The following is a 20,646-nucleotide window of genomic DNA, read 5'->3' on the forward strand; positions in this document are numbered from 1 at the left end:
GTGCTATGATATATGATAGCAGTAATGCCAATTGATCGACTAGGAGCTGCTAGGTCCTCACGAATCGTCATGACATATATTCCTTGACCAGCATGACAGGGTAGTTGTACTTTTTAGTAACACTATAAACAGGTGGTATCCAGACGTCCGGGTCTTTCCCCTGGCCGATCTCATCTAGGGCCGTAATTAGCGCCAATTGTTAGAAAACGTGGCGTCCATTTTTAGCGCCTGTCGCTCGGCAATTCCACCGACCCCCAACCCCTAGCGACAATGGGGCTCCCGGGAAACAGACCACCAAGCACACCCCCACATTATTTCCCTTGCACTAGAGGACGCGCGACAGTGGACACACAGCCTCGCTTGCCTCGTCATGTAATCTGGAGAGGCCACGAAGTCAAGTCAAAGCCGACAGAGACGCATTGCGCCCCGATCCAAAACTCCCTGTCGAGCAGCTGCTGTGCGGCCATTTCACTCTCTCCATATTACGGCTTGATATCACTACGCCCTCCACTTCATCTCTCCTTTCAAACCTTTCCCCCCATAATGCGATGAACCAGCGCGCCGAACCGCAATCATGTCGTCGACCACCCCCAAGCTGGCGACCGAGCTTACCAGCGGCGAGACCCTAGGACTGGCCGCGCTCTCCATCGCATGCGTCTCCATTCTCGCCAACACCTTTCGCGGCGATGGCGAGGCTCTGATCGCCTCGCTCGCCCTCAGCGGCCTAGCCTTTGCCGCGAGCTATGCCATGATACGCTGGCTGGGCCCGACCTTTATTCGCGCCGGTCTCAGGGGCCGCGACATGTCAAAGGTGAACAACAAGCAGGAGCTTCCAGAGTGCATGGGAGCCATTTGCGCCGTCGTCTACCTCATCATCATCATGATCTTTATCCCGTTTCCCTTTTACAAGGACATAGTGGTTGCCACTAGTGGTGGCGGAAATCGAGATGTTGTCATGAATGTCGAGTATGTGCAACAGGGACGATTGCTGCACAAGTTCCCGCATAGCAAGGTCAGTCCTCACCCCATCCCTGCCATTGAACTCGCCCAAGAAGTCTTAGACAAGAGAGAGAGAGAGAGACATCTGCCCGGGGGACATCAGACTGACACTTCACCATTTAGCTGGCCTCTTTCCTATCGGCCATCATTTCACTACAGTCCATTTCCATCCTCGGTATTGGCGACGATCTCTTCGACATTCGATGGCGACACAAGTTCTTCATTCCGGCCTTTGCCTCGATACCCCTCCTCGTCATCTACTTTGTCGATTTCGGCGTCACGTCCATCGTTCTGCCCACCTTCTTGCAGCCCTACGCCGGTCGCGAGCTGCTCGACCTCGGTTTTCTCTACTATGGCTACATGGCCGCCTTCTGCATCTTTAGTCCCAATAGTATCAACATTTTGGCGGGTATCAATGGCATCGAGGTTCTCCAGTCCATAGTCATTGCGCTGCTGCTGGTCTTCAACGATGTTTTGTACCTGATCACGCCCTACCCGCACCCGGCGACCGACTCCCACTTGTTCTCGCTCTACTTCCTACTGCCATTCCTCGGTGTCTCGTTCGCCCTGCTCTGGCACAACAAGTACCCGGCTCGCGTCTTTGTCGGCGATACCTACTGCTATTTTGCCGGCATGGTCTTTGTCGTCGTATCGATTCTCGGCCACTTTTCCAAGACGCTGCTGCTCCTCATGATCCCCCAGGTCTTCAACTTTTGCTACTCGGTCCCGCAGCTCTTTGGCCTGATCCCGTGCCCGCGCCACCGCCTGCCACACTTCAACGCTCGCACCGGCCTGCTCGAGCCCTCGGTCACGCGCTGGGAGGCCGACTTTCAGAAGCAGCCCCATCCCCTCGTTGCTACTGTCATCCGCCTCCTGGGCAAGCTGCGTCTCCTGCGCGTTGTCGAGGATAAGGAGACGGGCAAGATTCTCGAGACCACCAACTTTACCATTTTGAACCTCTGGCTCGTCTGGCGCGGCCCTCTGCGCGAAGACCGCCTCGCCTGGGAGATCACGGCTATGCAGGTCGCCGTTGGCTTCTTTGGCCTCTTTGTGCGCCACCGTCTGGCCTTGCTCGTCTTTAGAGAGGATAACCTCGGCATGGGGCTTGGAGTCTAGGTGTCTTTGATTCCCCTATGAGAGGGGGAAAAGAGAGAGAAATATGCATCATAAAAAAGTTTTCGAGCATTTTCATTGCGCTGCGTTTGTTTTTCAGTTGTCTTGGGCAATCTTGCACCTGTGTCTTGGGTTTTAGATCGAGCCCCGTGTTTCCGAATCTTGTTCATTACAAGAAACTTGTCAATGGCCATCACTGGATCTGTACATAAATATATCTACAGAGAAACCTTTGTGTGTCTATGTAAATACCGAAATGCTTCGATGGAGTCACCAAAAATGTGGATGCGCTGGAGGCTGTGCTTGGCAATGTATAAAGTCATGTAAAAAGAATAGAAGAAATAAAGAGACCTAAAATCAGGTGGCCAGTGCTGTAGGGAGAAGAAGAAGAAAGATTTATGTCATGATGGATTTAAAGAATTCCATTATTCAGATGAAAAAGATTCGAGATGGAAACGGGAAAGAGAAATTCCCAATTAACAGGTTGCGAACGTGACTACAGCAAGACACAAAGCATGAAACGGTTGACTGATCACATCACGAATTATAGAAGTCGCTGTTCAAGTGTCGGTGCTTTTGTAACTTTCACTGTTTATTTCATTCAATAGGCTAATCGAGCCTGGGGTTACTGTCTGGGAGCACCATGGCCATTCTCATTTCCGATGGCCGACTCTGCTAACTGATTACTCTTGCCATGAGGGTATCATCCTACAAGCCCATTTCTTCCAGTGTTGGTAAGGGTATGGTGTCAACTTTCCCTCTCCGTCTCTAATAATACATGGAGCACACAAGACTCCTTGCCACGTTGGACTTTTGGACCTTTCCCTACCATTCTCCTTTTTTCATCCGCTACTTTCGTCAGGATAGAACACATCTTGGCTCATGTCAAGCCAAGCGTGTCCGAATGAACCATTTAGAGTACGCCCCAGCCAGAATGAACAATAAAAAACCATATAAAAATTCATTCCAATATCTTTCAGAAAAGAACCTCCACCGGAGGATGAATGACTTCCAGCCATTAACAGGTTGTGTATCAATAGAACCCCAACGCCGATTCCAGGTCAAAAACCAACGCTGCCATGACACCAGTCAAAGCCCTTTATACGTCCATTTCATTTGCGTGAAAAAGAGGGGCGTAAATCGAGACATAACGGACCGAGACACGTTGCCGAGTAGTAGGTAGACCTTGTACGCAAACATGTCGGTAGTTCCAGTCTCTATATGGTACAAAGAAAATGCGATGTAATGAATCGACAGAATTGGAAGGATTGCTCTGCCTCAAAGCTCCGTAGTCTTCTCGGCCACTGGCAAGTCCGACATATGAACATCAACGGAGACCGGCGACTTGGCCTCCTCTATGATGGCGGTAGGTGTTTTCAGCGATGTGCTGCTTGCCGGCTTTCCGGCCATTCCCTTATTCATTCGGCTCTTGTAGTCGCTTAGACTCAGCTTCTTCTTGACTGGGCTCGGATTACTACTCAAGCCATTCACAGCGGCAGGCCCAGGTCCAAAGGGACTAGCAAGACTGCCTGCAGCAGACATGGGCGTTGTTGTAGGAGAGGCTGCTATTGCCAATGCGCCATTAAAACCGGGAACAGGAGGTAGCTGGACACGTAATTCAGGTGAATTAGGCTTCACTTGGCGAGAAGCTAAAGTTTCAATGGGAGAGAAAGCCCTCGTGTCTGTGGGTGAAACCAAAGTTGCATCAGTCATCATGGCATCGCCACCTTGGTCAACTTGCGGCTGCTCCTTGGTAGCGACAGGCGAGAGCAATCGACTGCTCCGGTCGGTCGGCGAATCAATGTCCATCTTCACCAGGGCAGACGCAACAGACGTGGGCGAAGCTGTGGAGAGCCGCCGGCGCTCTTCACAGTCGACTTTTATACGATGCCGGTTATCCAAGAGTCGCTTTGAGAGCGATACGACACGTCTCTTGGTCTTGGGCGTCTGCTGCACCTGAGAGAACCACTCGCCCACCACCGGATCTGTCTGCACAGCAGCATCGCGGTACGCTGGTCGCGGCCCTTCAGACGAGTGACGAGAAGGTATGGACACCGAGCCTTGCCTTGGAGTCGATTGCTTGAGTAGATTGGCACTCTGCGGCGAACCTGACATGCTCCGGTTGGTACCAGCATCTACATAGCGGCGTTCAGTTGTTCCGCCCATTTGATTCGATGCATTGCTCGTCGAGTTTCTCTTTGGTTTCGTGGTCGGATTCGGACCGTCTGACGTTCGCTTCTTCTTTCGCGGGGGCTGTTGCTGCTCCATCCGTCGAAACGAATCTTCGACCATGGCCACTTTCCGTTTGTCCCTGTCTGTAGGCTCGGTGAGGATGCCCAATGTGTCAAAAGATCCTTGTCGTGCTGGTGTCATGTCTCGGCTCGGCGGCTTGCTACGTGACGAGCCAGAGTCATTTTCCGCACCATCATCGCCGTGCCCTTCACTGGCAGCACGGCTGGTAGTGGTTGTAGGAGAAATAGCATGTGTTTTCGGTTTGCGCGACTTTTTCTTCACCCCGGATTTGGAGTACGATCGATTAATGTACTTCTTGTAAAATCGTACAAAGGCGCAGTCGGAACCAAGATCGCAGGCACATCCGCCATGTTCAGAGAGAATCTGAAAGAGCCAAACGTGGATACCTTGGTAATCATCGACCGAATTTGGGTCGTATTCGGGCTGTTCAGCAAGATTTTCATCTCCAAGGCCAAGGAGTTGAAGTGTCCGCCTTCCCCGCTCGCCTCTTTCAAGACGAAAGTCCCACGCAATTGTAATCTGCTCATTTGGTGCGATGCGTCGATCACTAACGAGCCAGAAGTGGTACTCAGAGCCACTGGAGAGGTATGTCTCAAGGGTAGCATTGGGACGACAACTTCTCCGCACGTAACGGGCAAGCGAGCCTTCTCTCCGGGTGTCAATATATAACGGGAGTTCCGGATGGAAGAAGACGAATGGGAGCGGCGAGCTGAGCAGGTCCCATTGATTTCCTTCATCACTGCAGTAGTCTTTTTGATATCCGAGTTGTCCGTTTAGTTCAACGAGTGGGGTATCTTTCTCGATCGAAGAGGGCGTCGTAAGATATTGCCAATGCAGCACGGTATCAGGAGTAGACATTTGCTTCTTGTGCGAAACTACCGGTGTACGCTTGATCACGTCGATGTCTGATGGTAAGGGCTGGAAGACATCTTTGTATTCGCATCCGCAATCGCGCCGTAGTTTCTCATGGTCGCGCGTCCAGAGGGACATGACATTTGAGATTTCCAAGCTCGCGAATGAATTAGTCTGGACAAGCTGAATATCGCGGTCATCGTTGTACAGCGCTAGGAAACTATCCGAATAATGGTGAATTTCGCTGTCAGCAGGAATGTCCGGGGGAGTAGTGGCAGGACTGGGCGGGTGGGCATGTGTATTCCCGTTCTTTTGTCCATAAGACGGGCTTCGTTTGGTGGTGGAACTGATTGATTGGCTTGGCCGATGGGAAGTCTTGGATTTCTTGTGGCCATGCGGTTCTGTAGACTGTTTTGTGTTGGGTTCGGGGCCATTGTGACCATTTATTTGCAGGTCTGGCTTGGACTTTTTCTTGTGGCTCTTGGCGGGCGGGCGCTTGATCTTCCTCTCAGACGGATCCTCGGTGGAATGGATATTGACACGCCGTAACCTCTGCCTCTCATCGGCACCCTGCCGATCGAGGGGTCTCGGTTTACAATCGACGCACAAATGGGCAAAATCTGCTTGGAGAGCAGCCTGAGAGGTGGTTGGGTAGTAACACTCAATGTGCTGCCATGTGTCGCAAGGTTCGCAGTAGATAGTGCTCCCGTCATCGTCAGCAAAGTTGCAGATACACTTGATGGTGTACGGCTCTTCTTCGACCGTCTCAACCTTACTGGGCACGTGTTGCGAAAGGTCGAGTGCTGCTTTGGGACTGAGGACGGTCGTCTGACTTGGGGGCACTATCTGCGTCGACAGAGACTGCAGCTTCTCTGTCATAATCTAGCAGGACACCCCACGAGGTGATTCTCGGTGTCTGAGGGTATTATGGTTAAGGGGCTTTACCGTCCTTGTCGAGGTGGCATGACGAAGCCCTTCCCGACTCGACACAGAAGGACAGATTGGAGTCGAGTGGTAGAAGTGCAATCGTGGGTAGTGTCGATCATAGGCCAGAAGGGTGGGGAGTATTTCTGGGAGTCGATCGCGAGGCTCGATTGATGTTGTTGCTGTGGGCTACTTGGGCCGTCGTCGTTGTTGTCGTCGTCGTCGGCGTAATTGATTCTTCGTCGAGGGACCTCGAGAACGAGGTTGGCTTGTAGAAGCCACAATACAAAGGACACGTCCAAAGCACAAAGAAGCAGGGAAATCTCGACAAGAACAACAAGTGAAACAATGTCGCCTGATTTGAAAAAATGGCACCAGAGGGTTTGATTCGTGTTGTTGTGCGCGTGCAGACGGCGAGAGAGTGAAGTAGGCAGGAATCGCGAAGAGGTGTTCGACGGGTGGGTTTGCTCTTCTTCAAGATCGCGCGCCGGAGGTTGGGGGGATTCAAGTCGTGTGGAATGTACAGATTTGTACAAATAACGCAAGATAAAATCGTGACGAGATCGCAAGATCGGGCTCGTAGCAGCAATATTATTGTCGCTTCAAAAGTCGAATGGAAGGGCGACTGGGTGAGAATGGGAGGGGGGTGGGCGGACAGAGTCGAGGGAACAGAATGAGAGTGTTCAGTTGAGAGGAGAGAAGGTTTGGAGGGAGGGAAAGCGAAAAGGCTTGCGCCCAATGGAAAGACGGCTTGGGGGAATTGAGGAGACTTGGAGCGGAGCACGCTGGTGCTGCACACTCGTGGGCAGTCCAAGTTGCTGCAGCGCCAATGGCAGCGGGAAAGCCAGAAAGAGAACAAGAGTAGGCAGGCAGGCCACCAAAAGAGAGAGAGAGAGAGAGAGGAGGGTACCGTACCGCAGTCAGCCAGCGAGACGAGACAGCCCAGAGCACCACCAAGTTGATTGAATGAGTGGTCTGTCTGGGTAGCAGTCACTGGGCTGACAGTAGTGGGCGACGACAGGCACTGAGTGGTCTGGTTAGTGGGCAGCAAGAGTGCAGAGAGAACCAAGGTACGCTGAACTCATCGGAGAGAAAGCACCTTAACCTCACACTCTCACTCTCACCCACCTAGCCTAGGATGACCAAACATGAACCCAGCCCAGTGCAAGTGCAGCGCCAGCCCGGCCCAGCGCGGTAGGTATCTGTCTGGGCCGGTGGTGGCAGCTGGCTTGGCCTCTTTCGGTGCTAGAGACAAAGGGAACTTGAACATGATCGAGACGCCAACGGCAAGAAGATGAAACCCTTACCATAATTTTTTTTCTTCCCCTCTACTTACCTGATTACAGCTCTTTTGCGGCCTGGCGGAGATGCAGACGAGGCCGCGCAGAAGAGAGTAAGAAATGCATCGTTCGGTATCGCATGAACAACGCTTGAAGGAGGAAGGGGGAAAGGGTCGCCTGCAACAGCATGAGTACTGATGAGCGACAGAGAGACGACTTTTTGAAAGTCAGTGGCAGATAGATGGACCGAGTCCAATGCCCGCAGACGGTCCCACAAGCGGGCGCTGTTCGCTGGAAGAGCGGGCCAATGGCCACCTATCCCTGGAGGAGGGGGGGCGCTTCGCAAGGAAGGCCGGGCTGGAGGGTGTGGCAGGAAGGGGAATGAGCAAGAGATGGGAAAGAAATGGAAAAGCCCAGCACAGCAACCCAGCCAGCCAGCCAGCCAGCCAACCCCAAGCGAAATGGCGAGAAGTGACGCGCCGGTTAGTTGGTCCGTCGGGGGGTGGGGGTGGGAATGGGGACGCGATGCACTTGCCATGCCATGCTAGGCTCCAGCCCAGACAGACGGAAGACACAGAGACACGCAGACAAGAACACAGACAGTGCCTCGAGCTAACGAGCTAGCCCGGATGCGTATTAGCTACGGCGGTCGAGATGAGACATTTGCGCATTTCTTGTCCGCCCCTGTCCTGCTTCATCTTACAAATGCCTGAGGTAATGTCTGTATGCAGCCCGGCAGTGCTGATTGGCACACTGGCATGTAAGGTAGTGTAGCTAGTTAGCTGCCTCAGGCAACGATCGCGTGCGGGGATGTGGTGAAGGTCCTGTTGGTGCGAGGCGATGGATGATGCTCTCAGTCGGTAGAGGCAGGCAGAGAGAGTTTCGGCGTGGACTACCTAGGTAATGTAGCCACCCTTCCCCCCCGGTGCAGTCTGCTTGGGTACGAACAATAACAACATGTTGCCCAAATCCATTATGCCGTCTGACGGTTTCGCGGTTTCTCAGAGATGGTTATCCCATCTCTTTCACCGGCATTCCATAAGAAGTAGCTCGGGAAAGAGACAAGAATGTGCGCAACAGAAGTGAACGGCGATGTGTCGGTCAGTGCAGTGAGACGTTCGTCTGCCGTTGACGGCATCCCAACACAGCTTGAAGAGGGAGCACGACAGCCATGCAGCGGACAGACAGGCTGGCACCGAGTTAGAAGGGGAGCGGAAAGATTATGCAACATTGCAAACAAACTCGCTTCTTGTGACGACGCCGCCAACAACCTAAAAGGCCAGCTCCTCATGTGGATCGCTGCAAGGTGGAAGGTCTACGGAATAGTGTAGTGACTCTGGCTAGCACAGTGCAAATCTCTACTATCACTGCCCGTCCGGCTTCTTGCCAAGGGAAATGCTGCTGAGCACCCGGCCACGGACAGATGCAGGTAAGCCGGCCTAAACCACAAACAGTCCTCTTGCACGGGATTTGCAGCTGATTAGGTCCTGCTTCATTTCCTAGCCAATGTTTCTAGCTGCACGCGCAAGCATCAGGTCTTTTGGTTCAATTCTACGAGACTCGGATTTGTACTCTAGTGTCCAGATTCCGCCCAAGTTTTTCCATCTCTTGACAATCGCTGCACCTAGGAGCCGTCAGATTAATCAAGCTTTTTGTGTTGCATACTCTTGATTGTCTCGCACCCGCTTCGCCCGCCTCTTCCTACGAAAACTAATGACGCGTCTACATATTCCGTTGTGTGCAGAGCTTCTAGAAAGTAGCCATAGCGCGGACGGATCTTACTTGCACAAGCAATCCCTTGCCCTCTTCTGCTTCATCCTTCATCCCAAAGTCGATGGAGGTTATAGTGTGGAAGCTCAACCAAACTGGAATTCCCCAACCAGTACACCCGCCACAAGTTTTTCTCTTCTCTTCTTCTTTCGCATGTTCAATATCCACTTCCGTCGACGGCAATCATCAGATTGAAGCTTTGGTCGCTGCGAGGCATTAGTACGATCGTCGAAGCACCAGACTCTACAGGCTCGAGTTATCAGAAGAATCTATCCCAGGCACTGATAGCAGCATGGAACGAGCTTTAAGTGAGCACGAGCGTCTGAAGTTCCCCCTCCCCCACCTGGTATCGGTATCTAGCAAGACGATACTTGAAGCGTTCTCTTCCTGACCACAATGTTCTCATGCCAGCACAGTCGTGGCTGTCTATTTGCGATTGACATGAAGCTACCTCTTGCGGTAGTTGGGTATTGCCTGTCAGCCCGTCGATCTTGGGCCTCGGGTTCCCAAATACGAAACACCTAACTAATGCTTCAGAGGCTGGGCATTCCCTGATTTGCTAGCTCAAACTCTGTCCCTTATCACATAATAGTACACTACTATTTCTGTCGTCAGCCGTTTACCAAAGCGGGGTTTACATACATCTCGTAGTTGAAGCTTTGACAATGAATTATAGTAGAGAACCCGGAGAGCCATATTATAGCTGACAAACATGCCAGGCTAAATTATATTTTCACCAGCGAAATATCCCCCGATCGCCGAATTATGGGTATCTACCTAGTAAGTATAGCGCCTTGGGTCTATACTGGCACAGAGACGGTTAAAATGGAACATTTCGTGCATATCAACATGCAGTCATTGAACGTTCAGTCTCCACGACCGACTTGCGTTTTTCTGTTATTGTAACCTGAAGAAGAAAGACACAGGATGAAATCTTTGGACTGGATCACTAGAATATTGTGGATTCTGTGGCAATCGGTAAAAAAATCAACAACATCAAGGCATGCTCATAACTCTTAGTGGGATAGAGGGCCGCTCATGCTTCCAGTGTTTCCCAATATTCAAACATATTAGTACACTCAACACTGCGATGAAAGCTAAGAACGGCCAAAAATATCCGGGAGTCTCCTCGTGGTCATGCTCAAGGCATAACGCATCATGAAAACACGGTAAAGGGTAGTGGAAAGGGCGAGACACTACGCCGTGCAGTGCAGATTCCACCTCTAAGATACTGCCAGCTTGATCACAATGTCTCGCAAGAATTCAATATGGGAGGAAGAAAAGAGCAAGAGCAAGTAGAAGACGGGAGTCCACAGGCAGGGATTGATCAAAGAACAACCGTAAGCATCAGGCAGATATAGGAGCCAGGCAACCATGGTGATCCTGCTGACTGGCTGCTATTGGCTGGTGAGTATCTGATGACAACCTAGATGATTTTAATCATAATCGGATACAAAAAGTTGATCAGAATATTCTTTCTGTTCTATTTCGGCTATGACCAGTTATGATATATATCAGCATTCATGCCTTGAGCCGTGCTCTCTGGCGTAACTCTGCTTTCCCACGAAGCCCGAACATTGAAATAGATTTTGACAATTTAAGGAAATGGACCGGAAGAGCGATGGAGTAATCATGTCCAGATATCAGTGCCTCAAATTGCTGCCAAGAGCAAAATGCATAGGTATAAGGCAATTCAATAGACCAGGCCTTCTTCGGCATCATAGACGCCAGTCGGATTTTCTTCCCTTGAAGAGGTTTTGAATGGTGGGACATTTTTTAAGCAGTTGCTAAGTATATTGCCCTCTGCTGGTATTTACTCCGTACTCCAGCAATGCTAAGAAAAAAAAAAAAACAGAATGACCAGGATTAACCTTCAAGCTTTGCAATCTTCACTTCTCTGTGGTAAGCCGCAACCTCATTTTCATATTACAACGGCAAAGAAAGCGTTTATCTTTTACATGTAATTCCCTTTCCAAAATTATCGGAGGTCCAGTGAATAATGCGATTTCCTATTATATCAAAGAAATGTCATCGATTTGTATTCTTCAAGTGTTTGTAACAAGATGTCCCTGTCAAATGACAAAATCACAATAACTTGCGTTGGTGAGATTAGTATTTCGATACGGCAATGCGTCCGTCTCTTTTTGAATAAGTCCTTGTCGTGTTTGTGAAAATGAACCCTTCAACCAGCTCCTTCAAGGACACGCCACAATTGCGAATACAAGAACTGCTTGCTTGTATCACTTGTGAAGACCGTAGAACCTTTTTCTTTTTCTCTTCTTTAAAAAAAAAAAAAAACGAGAACTCAGTAGTGGGATCTGATTGGGATAGATCTAGAATCAGTAAATATCATTCCACAATATCCCAAAAACCTGTGTTGACATTCTACTACAATCGCATGTCAATGATACATTTGCCTTCGAGGGGTTCCTGTAGGAGAATAAGTGGATTTTTGAGGAAACAATTTTCTTACGACAGAAGTCGCCGAGACAATTTGCTCGCCTGTAGGCGGACCTCTGAGAATCAATATATTCTATGCTACCATAGGCCAAGGTAGGCAGGTGTGGCAGACACCCAAGTGCTCTCATATATGTGAATCTAGCTACAGTTACTGCCAAGTAATCTTGCACTATACGTACAACTGAGCAGTGAACATAAGAAAGTCCTTTTGAAGATATGGGCTGTGCCTCGTGTGTACATAGTATGGAATGAGCAATGTCATACACAGTTACACTTGCGAGGGCCGAAACGAATTGAGCAAAGCTTTATCCAAGGTACTAAAGCTTCAAGATTCCACAACTTTGCGCAGCGTTGCTTCAGTATTACTGATTGAGTTCGTGGCGATGGCGTCGTGTCCTTATTCATTGTGCTGATTGATTCAATTCATTGGCCTCAACCACAATGCTGTTTCTTTGTAGACGAAGAAGGCTGGCTGCAAAGCCAACTCTGGGTACCTTACCTACCGAAGCGAGATTGGAAAGTTTCGTGTCCGGAAAGTTCGAGGAATCCCAAACTTTTGTAGTCTTATCTGGTGTGAAGTTTGTTAGTGTAGCACTACCATACATCGGCATTATAATTGCGTACGGAAAGAGCAGTGTTGTATTATATGAATTCAATGATTGAGAGGCAACCCAACGTTCCGTATTGTGCCTGAATGTAAAAATACCTACGTACAGACCTAGTACCTACGCATTTGGCATGTGCTTTCTCCACTGCGACCATCAATCCCTTCCCATTTTGATGTCACCGCCCCCGCCAGCAATCCGCTAGACTTGACCGATACCGGTTAGTGGTCGAGGGCTTTATCGGGGCATCTTATCGCTCATTGACTCACGAGAATACCTCACGGGGCAAGCTGTTTATTTTTATGGATAGACTTTGAAAAGATCGTCTGCAGGCTGGAACCCGATTTGTTCTTTTTTTCTGTGATGCTGACATCCTGAGGAAACGAAAAATATTATCGGTTCAGAGAGAAGTGAGTGACCTTTCGGGGCCTCGCAAGATGAGCGTTGCGACATGAATCCGCGAACGACCGCCTTGAGAAAGGCTAGTTCTACGATTAATGTAAGTGGGCTCCCTCTCCTCTCGTTGACCTGAGCGACTTTCCAAATTGGCGGGCTCGTCAGCATCACAAGAAATCAGAGCAGATCTGATCATGCTGCATGATTGATGATCATCACCAGAGTATTATCTGACAGCGCAAGCAGACGACTTTGTGGAAGGATCCGCACCGATCATTTACCTCCCAACCAGGCAATGGCCCAAAGATTCCGTCACCGCTTCAGAATGGTGGACGGCCCGCCAGAACTACAGTAGCATCCAGATCGCCATATGCATCAATCTCAGAGGCACGAAAAGAACAGAAAATTCAAGACAGGGTATTTACTATTATTACAAAGCCCGAACATCTGCTCAATGTACTAACTTGCCCCCACAGGATTTCATACTCTCTGTATTGGAGACCGCTGTTACCAAACGGGATGCTCGGGCATACATGAACAAATTTGTCCCTTTGCTTCAAAAGAAGGGAGCCACAGGATTTGAACAGCAAGCCAACGTGCCAGGTTCCGACCTGGCACGGGATCCAGCTGCGCTCAAGGCTGCTGAAACAGAAACCACAGGCGCATCTGCCTATATACCACAGCCAGTCTTTGTCGCGTTGGTCAAAATTCGAGCTCCGCAGGCCATCGACGATGAAACTCTGCTCGGAGTGGGAAGAAGCCTTGCGCAATTAAAGAAGCTTGGACTGACGAGCATTGTTGTCGTCGACTGTGATCTACCGGAGGAGGATGAGGTTGAAAGACGCCGAAAGACAAATCTGCAAGCTGGTCGGCTCGCAACAGCAATCGACAGGTACGATGAATTAGGTGCCCGCATGATACAGTCACCAATTACCATTGGAGATTCTGCAGGCAAAGATACCTCGCCGTTTACGTCCGATGATCTCTTTGTGGGCAACTCCAAAGATCTCATGGACAGTTTGCAGAGCGAGACCATACCAATCATTCCATCCATTGGTTTCACCGAAGATCTGTGTTCCTTCCGATCAGTCGACCCCAACGATGCGATTATCGCTCTGGCTCGACAACTATCTGGGCTGCAATTTCTAGGACAGCCTGCAGAAGATGCCCAAATCACGCGGCTCTTGAAGCTCGCAGAAGTCTACCGTGTCATCATTATTGACCCTGTTGGCGGCATACCTGCATTGAACCAGGCTACAGGGCGGTACATGTTCCTGAATCTGGAGCAGGAATATGAGGACGTCACCAGAAACCTGGTGGTATCATCGCTGGAGCCTACAGCTGGTCCCAGAGAAGACAACTACTATCACTTGAAGAATGCAGAACTTGCAAGGAAGACATTGTCTTTGCTCCCCCCAACCGCATCAGCCATCATTACCACCCCACAAGAGGCTGCGAACAACCGATCCACGGATAAAGACGATCTCGAGTGGGCAATGGTCGGCACAAGGAGAAAGCACAACCCACTGATTCATAACTTGTTGACCGACAGACCTATGCAGTCGTCATCACTACCTTCTAATCGCATTCGTCAAGTAACATCTTCGGCCGGAGTGCCAGAGCGAATTGGTTCCCTGACCACACTCGCTAAGCGTGGCATGCCGCTCACCATATTTCCTGACCCCCGAGTAGCCTCGTGGAGGCCACCGCAGCCAGGGGTGGGCGGCCTCAAGTTGACCGATCCCAATATTGACCTCGGACGGCTCGTGTACCTCATTAATGATTCCTTTGGCCGGGAACTAGACGTCGAGCATTATCTCAGACGAGTGGAGAACAACTTGGCAGGCATCGTCATTGCTGGTGAATACGAAGGAGGCGCAATCTTGACGTGGGAAAGCCCATGTGGCCCTGATGGCGTCGTCAACCGGGATCCGTCTCGAATGGTACCTTACCTCGACAAGTTTGCCGTTCTCCGAAAGAGCCAGGGTGCAGGAGGAGTGGCCGACATTGTTTTCAATGCCATGGTACGAAACTGTTTCCCAGAAGGTGTCTGCTGGCGAAGCAGAAAGGACAATCCGGTCAACAAGTGGTATTTCGAAAGGTCCAGGGGCACGATGAAGATTCCGGATATGAACTGGACCATGTTCTGGACAACACCAGAACTTTCGACCGACTCCCAGAAGTTCAAGGATTATGAGAGCGTGTGTCGTGGCATTGAGCCGTCATGGGCAGACAACAAGCAGATACTGGATTAGGCAGCCTAGGTTTAGTGATTCAAGTTGCGAGCTTGGCGAGGGTACCTGAGTGGCGTACTAGCAGAATCTGGCAAAGCAAAGACCAGAAATTTTGCAATAAGAGACTTTGAAAATGACGAGTCAATATAGATTTACCCTTGAAATTTGCGCCCTACTAGGCACTGGTGCCCGGGTTTCGTGCCGGCAAGTCATGCATCGAGTATTTCAATAGGCGACTCCGTTTCCACTAGAGAAGGGATGAAAAATATAAACGCGGGGCGGTCAGAAAAGCGGCGGGTCGAATTTTTGGTTGATGAGTGGCCCCTTCCACTACTCGCTCCCCTCCCCCATGATTCACACTCCTGGAGTGTATCAAGTGAAACACCAAGGGCCTCTGCACTAGAGAAGAGACCCATTCTTATGACGAACGTATGGAGCGAGTTGGATCTCTTGAATCGGGCCAATTCTACAAATTAATGGATGTTGATAACATAGCAGCAGCCATAGCTGGGGATGAGTCGAAGTCGACCTCTGAAGTCATTGTTTGGGTCAACCACCTTTTTTCTTATGTTCCCAGGGCGAATTGCGATGTGCGCTTCGTGGCCCTGCATGTTGCGATGACTTGGCTGGTAGCTTCGAGCAAGAACGCCTTGCATGGGTCACAATAGCCTGTGGCACTTCCATTGCATGCCAGTATATGTCTTCGGAATTGTGAAGAAGGTCCAGGTGGTGTAAGAAGAATGTAGAAGAATATGCACAGCAAAAGCCTAGAATAGCATCCTGTAGCAATCACTCATTAGATGGAATGCGAAGACTACCAAAGAAAAGCATGTGAGGTTTGCACGTATTACCATTTGTAGTGCACAGAAGCGAAGAAGCCACTTTCAGTCCACTTGTGTGTGTGTGTGTGTTTTGCTCGAAAGTTCTGGATGGTTCAAGAGCACACCACGTTGCTAGGCGGCGACAGTGGGGTGGCCCTAGAGGAGGGGAGATCAGAGAATTGCGCTGGAGGCGGGCAGCCTCACCTACCTACCCACCTTTTGCTTGACACAACCTCCCTCTCGGGCAGCAGCTATTTTTTTTTCTCTGCGTACATTCTCCAATACTCTGAAAAAAAATCAGCCGCAAACCACATTTTTCTTCGCCGTTTCTTTTCGCAGAAGTCGCATTTCGAGAATTCGACTCTAGACCTAACACTCCCTTTCCTGCGACAAAAAGAACAAAGCAAAGATGAGCGTCGTTGGTGTCGATTTCGGTACCCTCAACACCGTGATCGCTGTTGCGAGAAACCGGGGTGTTGATGTTGTAAGTACTGCCCAGTCTGCTTGCTTGCATGCCATCGTGGGCATGCGCTCGCGTCTTTTGCGCATCTGTCTCTGACTTGACATTTCCCAGATTGCCAACGAAGTCTCCAACCGAGCTACTCCGTATGTACTATACACATTTGAGCTTATCCTGCCCAAACCCCTCCATACACTTGCGCAAACGTACTGACCGTGCTCCACCCCACAGTTCCCTCGTAGGATTCAGCTCCAAGAACAGATACCTGGGTGAGCCTGCAAAGACCCAGGAGATCTCCAACCTCAAGAACACCGTCAGCTCTCTCAAGCGCCTTGCCGGCCGGAGTTTCAAGGACCCCGATGTGCAGATCGAGCAGCAATATGTCTCGGCTACCCTCGTCGATGTTAACGGCCAGGTCGGTGCTGAGGTCTCATACCTTGGCGAGAAGAGGAGGTTCACAGCCACTGAGCTATGTGCCATGTATCTGAGCAAGATCAAGCAGACTGCCTCCACCGAGCTCAGACTTCCCGTCAATGACCTGGTGCTGAGCGTGCCTGCCTGGTTCACCGACATCCAGCGCCGGGCTCTGATTGATGCCGCCGAGATTGCTGGCCTCAGACCCCTTCGCCTCATCAACGACACAACCGCTGCCGCCCTCGGCTATGGTATCACAAAGCTGGATCTCCCCGGTCCTGAGGAGAAGCCTCGCCGTGTCTGCTTTGTCGACATCGGCCACAGCAACTACACTGCTTCCATCGTCGAGTTCAAGAAGGGTGAGCTCGTCGTCAAGTCGACAGCCTACGACAGACATTTCGGTGGTCGTGAGTTCAACTTGGCTCTGGTTAACCACTTCTCCAAGGAGTTCAAGGCCAAGTACAAGATTGACATTGCCACCAACCCCAAGGCTATGGTCCGTGTTGATGCTGCTGTCGAGAAGCTCAAGAAGATTCTTTCTGCCAACCAGCAGGCTCCCCTGAACATTGAGTCGCTCATGAACGATGTCGACGTTACTGGCATGATCACCCGTCAGGAGTTTGAGGCTCTCATTGAGCCGCTCCTCAGCAGGGCTACTGTTCCTCTCGAGCAGGCTCTCGCCGAGGCCAAGCTGACCAAGGAGGACGTTGACTACATTGAGCTTGTTGGTGGCTGCACACGTGTTCCTTCCCTGAAGGAGAGAATCCAGGCCTTCTTCGGAAAGCCCCTCTCTTTCACTCTCAACCAGGACGAGGCTATCGCCAGGGGTTGTGCCTTTAGCTGCGCTATCCTCTCGCCTGTCTTCAAGGTCCGTGACTTTGCCGTTCAGGACATCTGCACTTACCCCATCGAGTTCTCGTGGGAGAAGGACGCCGACATTCCTGATGAGGACACTAGCTTGACCGTCTTCAACAAGGGCAACGTCTTGCCTTCCACCAAGATCTTGACTTTCTACCGCAAGCAGGCCTTTGACTTGGAGGCTAGGTACGCCAAGCCCGAGGATCTGCCCGGCAAGATGTCGCCTTTCATTGGCCGATTCTCCGTCAAGGGCGTCAAGGCCGACCCCAAGACTGAGTTCATGATCTGCAAGCTCAAGGCCCGCGTCAACATCCACGGTATACTCAACGTCGAGAGCGGTTACTATGTCGAGGACCAGGAAGTTGAGGAGGAGGTGAAGGAGGAGGGTGACGGTGATGCCATGGAGACCGACGACAAGAAGGACGACAAGCCCAAGACCCGCAAGGTCAAGAAGCAGGTCCGCAAGGGTGACCTGCCCATTGTGGCTGGTACCACCTCCCTTGACGAGGCTGCCAAGAACGCTGCCGCTGAGAAGGAAGCCAACATGGTTATGGAGGACAAGCTTGTCGCCGACACTGAGGAGAAAAAGAACGAGCTCGAGGCATACATTTACGACATGCGTAACAAGCTTGACGACCAATTTGCCGAGCTTGCTAGCGAGGATGAGAAGGACAAGCTCCGATCGAAGTTGACTGAGACTGAGGTAAGTTATCCAACAAAACGCACAATTCTTATTTCATGTTACATTTTACTAATCCTTCCTAGGACTGGCTGTACGAGGACGGAGAGGATGCCACCAAGGCTGTGTACATTGCCAAGATGGACGAGATCAAGGCCATGGCTGGTCCCATCAGCCAACGACACTTTGACAAGATTGAGTCGGAGCGTGCTGCTCTGCAAGCCAAGCTTGATGCTGAGGGTGCAGCAAAGCGTGCTGAGGCAGAGGCCAAGAAGGCTGAGGAGTCAGAGGCCAGTAAGGATGAGCCGATGGCCGACGCCGATGCCCCTCAGCCCGAGACGGAGGAGAAATAAAATAAAAGCTCAGCAGAATAGGGAGGGAGACATGATGTTTTTATGATGCGAACGTAATGCGGATACATGAAGATTCCCATCACCAGGCGTGTTAGGTTGGGACACGCTCAATAAAGAATAGATAGATCTGAATGACGAATTTGTGCATGAACAACATACTCGTCCCTTTATGCCATGCTCTAAATACCCGTGACATGTTTGCGAATTTTATGGTCGGTTCATTCTACGATCGTTATCCTGTATTTTTTTGCTTAAGACCACTAAAATTGGGGGCATTGCGCCTGCACATGCTTCTGGCTCATGTTATACTATTGTCAAGAAAATGAATTGATCTATCTGTAGATTGATAAGTCACACAGGCGTCGCTACGTTTATTGATGGGCCCGATCTTGACCCCAGGCCAAACTCTTCCTTGATTTGACCATCGGACCAGCCTAGTACCTCTGAATACCATTTTGAGGAACACCCGATTTCTTTGGCCTCCACCTTCCATTCTGGCCACGAGCTTCCTAGAACTCGATCTGTCTGTGTCAGCTTTGAGAGAGGACAGAGGGAAGAAAGGTGAAAGAAGTAGCAGACGGGGGAAAGGGCATGAAAGCAAGCGGAAATGTCGTCACCATCAAAAAGCTCCAGGACGCAAGTCCCAAAATCTAATTCGGTCAGAAAATTCTCTGCTTGGTTCAGCTCGCCCGAGTCGGTGATGCGGATCAGGAGAGCCCGTATGCTGGCGCCAGTATAGACGGCATTACTCTTATTCCGTACGACGAGGGTCTTGTTCAGCCCGGCGAAGCGAAACGCGACCACGGAGGCGAGCGGCTTCTTGGAGGAGGTGGGAAAGAGGAAATAGTCCTCGGCCCATTGTAGATACCGTGACCAGGCGGCTCCGCTAATCCGGTTGATTTCGTTCATGGTTGTGGCGGATCATCATGGCCGGTTGAAAGGCCCACGAGGGCCGACGATGGGAATATACATGGTCGTATATGCATAAATGACATTTCTAAGGTAAGCTAGACCAGACGTATGAGAATAGGACGCAAGCGGCCATCCCATCTGCTTAGACATTTGAGGGGACAAAGAATGGGTAAGATCGAAAGGTCGACTTGTGTCCCAGCGGCATTGTCTCCTGCGCCACGTTGGAATGGAATGCAAGTCAAGGTGGCGATCATAAGCCCAGTTGAAGTTATGATTTGTATTGGAATTCTCTAAAATGTGGAAGTTAATTGATGTGAAGTCTTTACAAATGCCATGATATTATGATGCCTTTGTAGAACTACAGCCAACGAATTTGATAAATAGTCACTCGTTCTTTGAGATCTTCTATGATTTGAAATCTAATAAACAGTAGGCTCATGTTTTATGAGAGACGACGCCTTGGATTTGTACTGTAATGCTGCATACCTGCTCAACTTTGAGTGACAGTAGAAAGGAAGGAAAAGAAAGGCAAGGAGTAAAATATAAGAACACTTCAATTGCCATTCCCCGAAACATAAGAAAATGTATTCATCGTTTAGTTGCTTGAGCCGCAATCATAAAAGGTCGTTCTGACGTCATGATCATCGCAGCACACAGGATGATTCGACCAATATCAACTTTCCAGAATAGCTCATGGTAGACTTGAAATCGTCGAGGATTCAGAACACAATAAAATCAAATGATAATCGATTTATATCATGCTACGAACGACAATCAGAACAACGCCAAATCGAGTTTCACCAACTGCAGCGGCACTGCAAGCGAGATGGTCGAGCAGCAATTCGGCGTCGCCCATAACAGCGCAACAAGACGGCGAACCGCCCAAACACGATAAATCGCCAATGAAGGACGCGCCAGCAGAGTCGCAAAAGAGCTGCAAATCAAAGACCATGGCAGAACTTGACGAGGAGATGAGATTAAAGATGTCGGGTCTGTCGGGAGATGGTGGCGAAGCGGGCATCGAGTACGAAGACGGGAAACCAGTGGCCATGAAACGCAGCGTCAAGAACAACAGTGAGTGGATTATACACCAAAGATACTTCACTTCGAGACCACTGACACTGGCCATAGTGTTTCGTTATATCTAGCAATTCAATCATCTTAATTAAGGCGATCCGGCGAGTTGAAAGAGGTTCGTGTGCTGCGTATTTGTATTAAATTTAGTACCCTGATACGCAAGCATTTGCTGATTACTCCTTCTCT

The 20,646-nt window shown here is 50.3% G+C and overlaps 6 protein-coding genes across 6 annotated transcripts; 4 read left to right on the forward strand and 2 right to left on the reverse strand.

Annotated features, from left to right (window-relative positions):
• Positions 1–574: 574 nt before the first annotated feature.
• PFICI_04511 (uncharacterized protein) lies at positions 575–2,115 on the forward strand (the record flags this gene model as incomplete). The annotated part of the gene is made up of 2 exons (XM_007833092.1): positions 575–1,012; positions 1,123–2,115. The coding sequence occupies 2 exons, from the start codon at positions 575–577 to the stop codon at positions 2,113–2,115; spliced, it is 1,431 nt and encodes a 476-aa protein (XP_007831283.1).
• Positions 2,116–3,390: 1,275 nt separating this feature from the next.
• PFICI_04512 (uncharacterized protein) lies at positions 3,391–6,096 on the reverse strand (the record flags this gene model as incomplete). The annotated part of the gene is made up of 1 exon (XM_007833093.1): positions 3,391–6,096. The coding sequence occupies one exon, from the start codon at positions 6,094–6,096 to the stop codon at positions 3,391–3,393; it is 2,706 nt and encodes a 901-aa protein (XP_007831284.1).
• A 7,089-nt stretch (positions 6,097–13,185) lies between these two features.
• On the forward strand, positions 13,186–14,907 carry PFICI_04513 (uncharacterized protein; the record flags this gene model as incomplete). Its single annotated transcript, XM_007833094.1, has 1 exon — positions 13,186–14,907. The coding sequence occupies one exon, from the start codon at positions 13,186–13,188 to the stop codon at positions 14,905–14,907; it is 1,722 nt and encodes a 573-aa protein (XP_007831285.1).
• A 1,209-nt stretch (positions 14,908–16,116) lies between these two features.
• Positions 16,117–18,471, forward strand: PFICI_04514 (Heat shock protein Hsp88; the record flags this gene model as incomplete). Its single annotated transcript, XM_007833095.1, has 4 exons — positions 16,117–16,191; positions 16,282–16,313; positions 16,399–18,142; positions 18,205–18,471. 4 exons carry the CDS (start codon positions 16,117–16,119, stop codon positions 18,469–18,471), a joined length of 2,118 nt encoding a protein of 705 aa, XP_007831286.1.
• A 351-nt stretch (positions 18,472–18,822) lies between these two features.
• PFICI_04515 (uncharacterized protein) lies at positions 18,823–19,380 on the reverse strand (the record flags this gene model as incomplete). Its single annotated transcript, XM_007833096.1, has 1 exon — positions 18,823–19,380. One exon carries the CDS (start codon positions 19,378–19,380, stop codon positions 18,823–18,825), a length of 558 nt encoding a protein of 185 aa, XP_007831287.1.
• A 761-nt stretch (positions 19,381–20,141) lies between these two features.
• PFICI_04516 (uncharacterized protein) lies at positions 20,142–20,531 on the forward strand (the record flags this gene model as incomplete). Its single annotated transcript, XM_007833097.1, has 2 exons — positions 20,142–20,457; positions 20,515–20,531. 2 exons carry the CDS (start codon positions 20,142–20,144, stop codon positions 20,529–20,531), a joined length of 333 nt encoding a protein of 110 aa, XP_007831288.1.
• Between the last annotated feature and the right edge of the window lie 115 nt (positions 20,532–20,646).

This window comes from Pestalotiopsis fici, assembly GCF_000516985.1.
Source record: "Pestalotiopsis fici W106-1 unplaced genomic scaffold PFICI_Scf_3, whole genome shotgun sequence".
NCBI lineage: Eukaryota > Fungi > Ascomycota > Sordariomycetes > Amphisphaeriales > Sporocadaceae > Pestalotiopsis > Pestalotiopsis fici.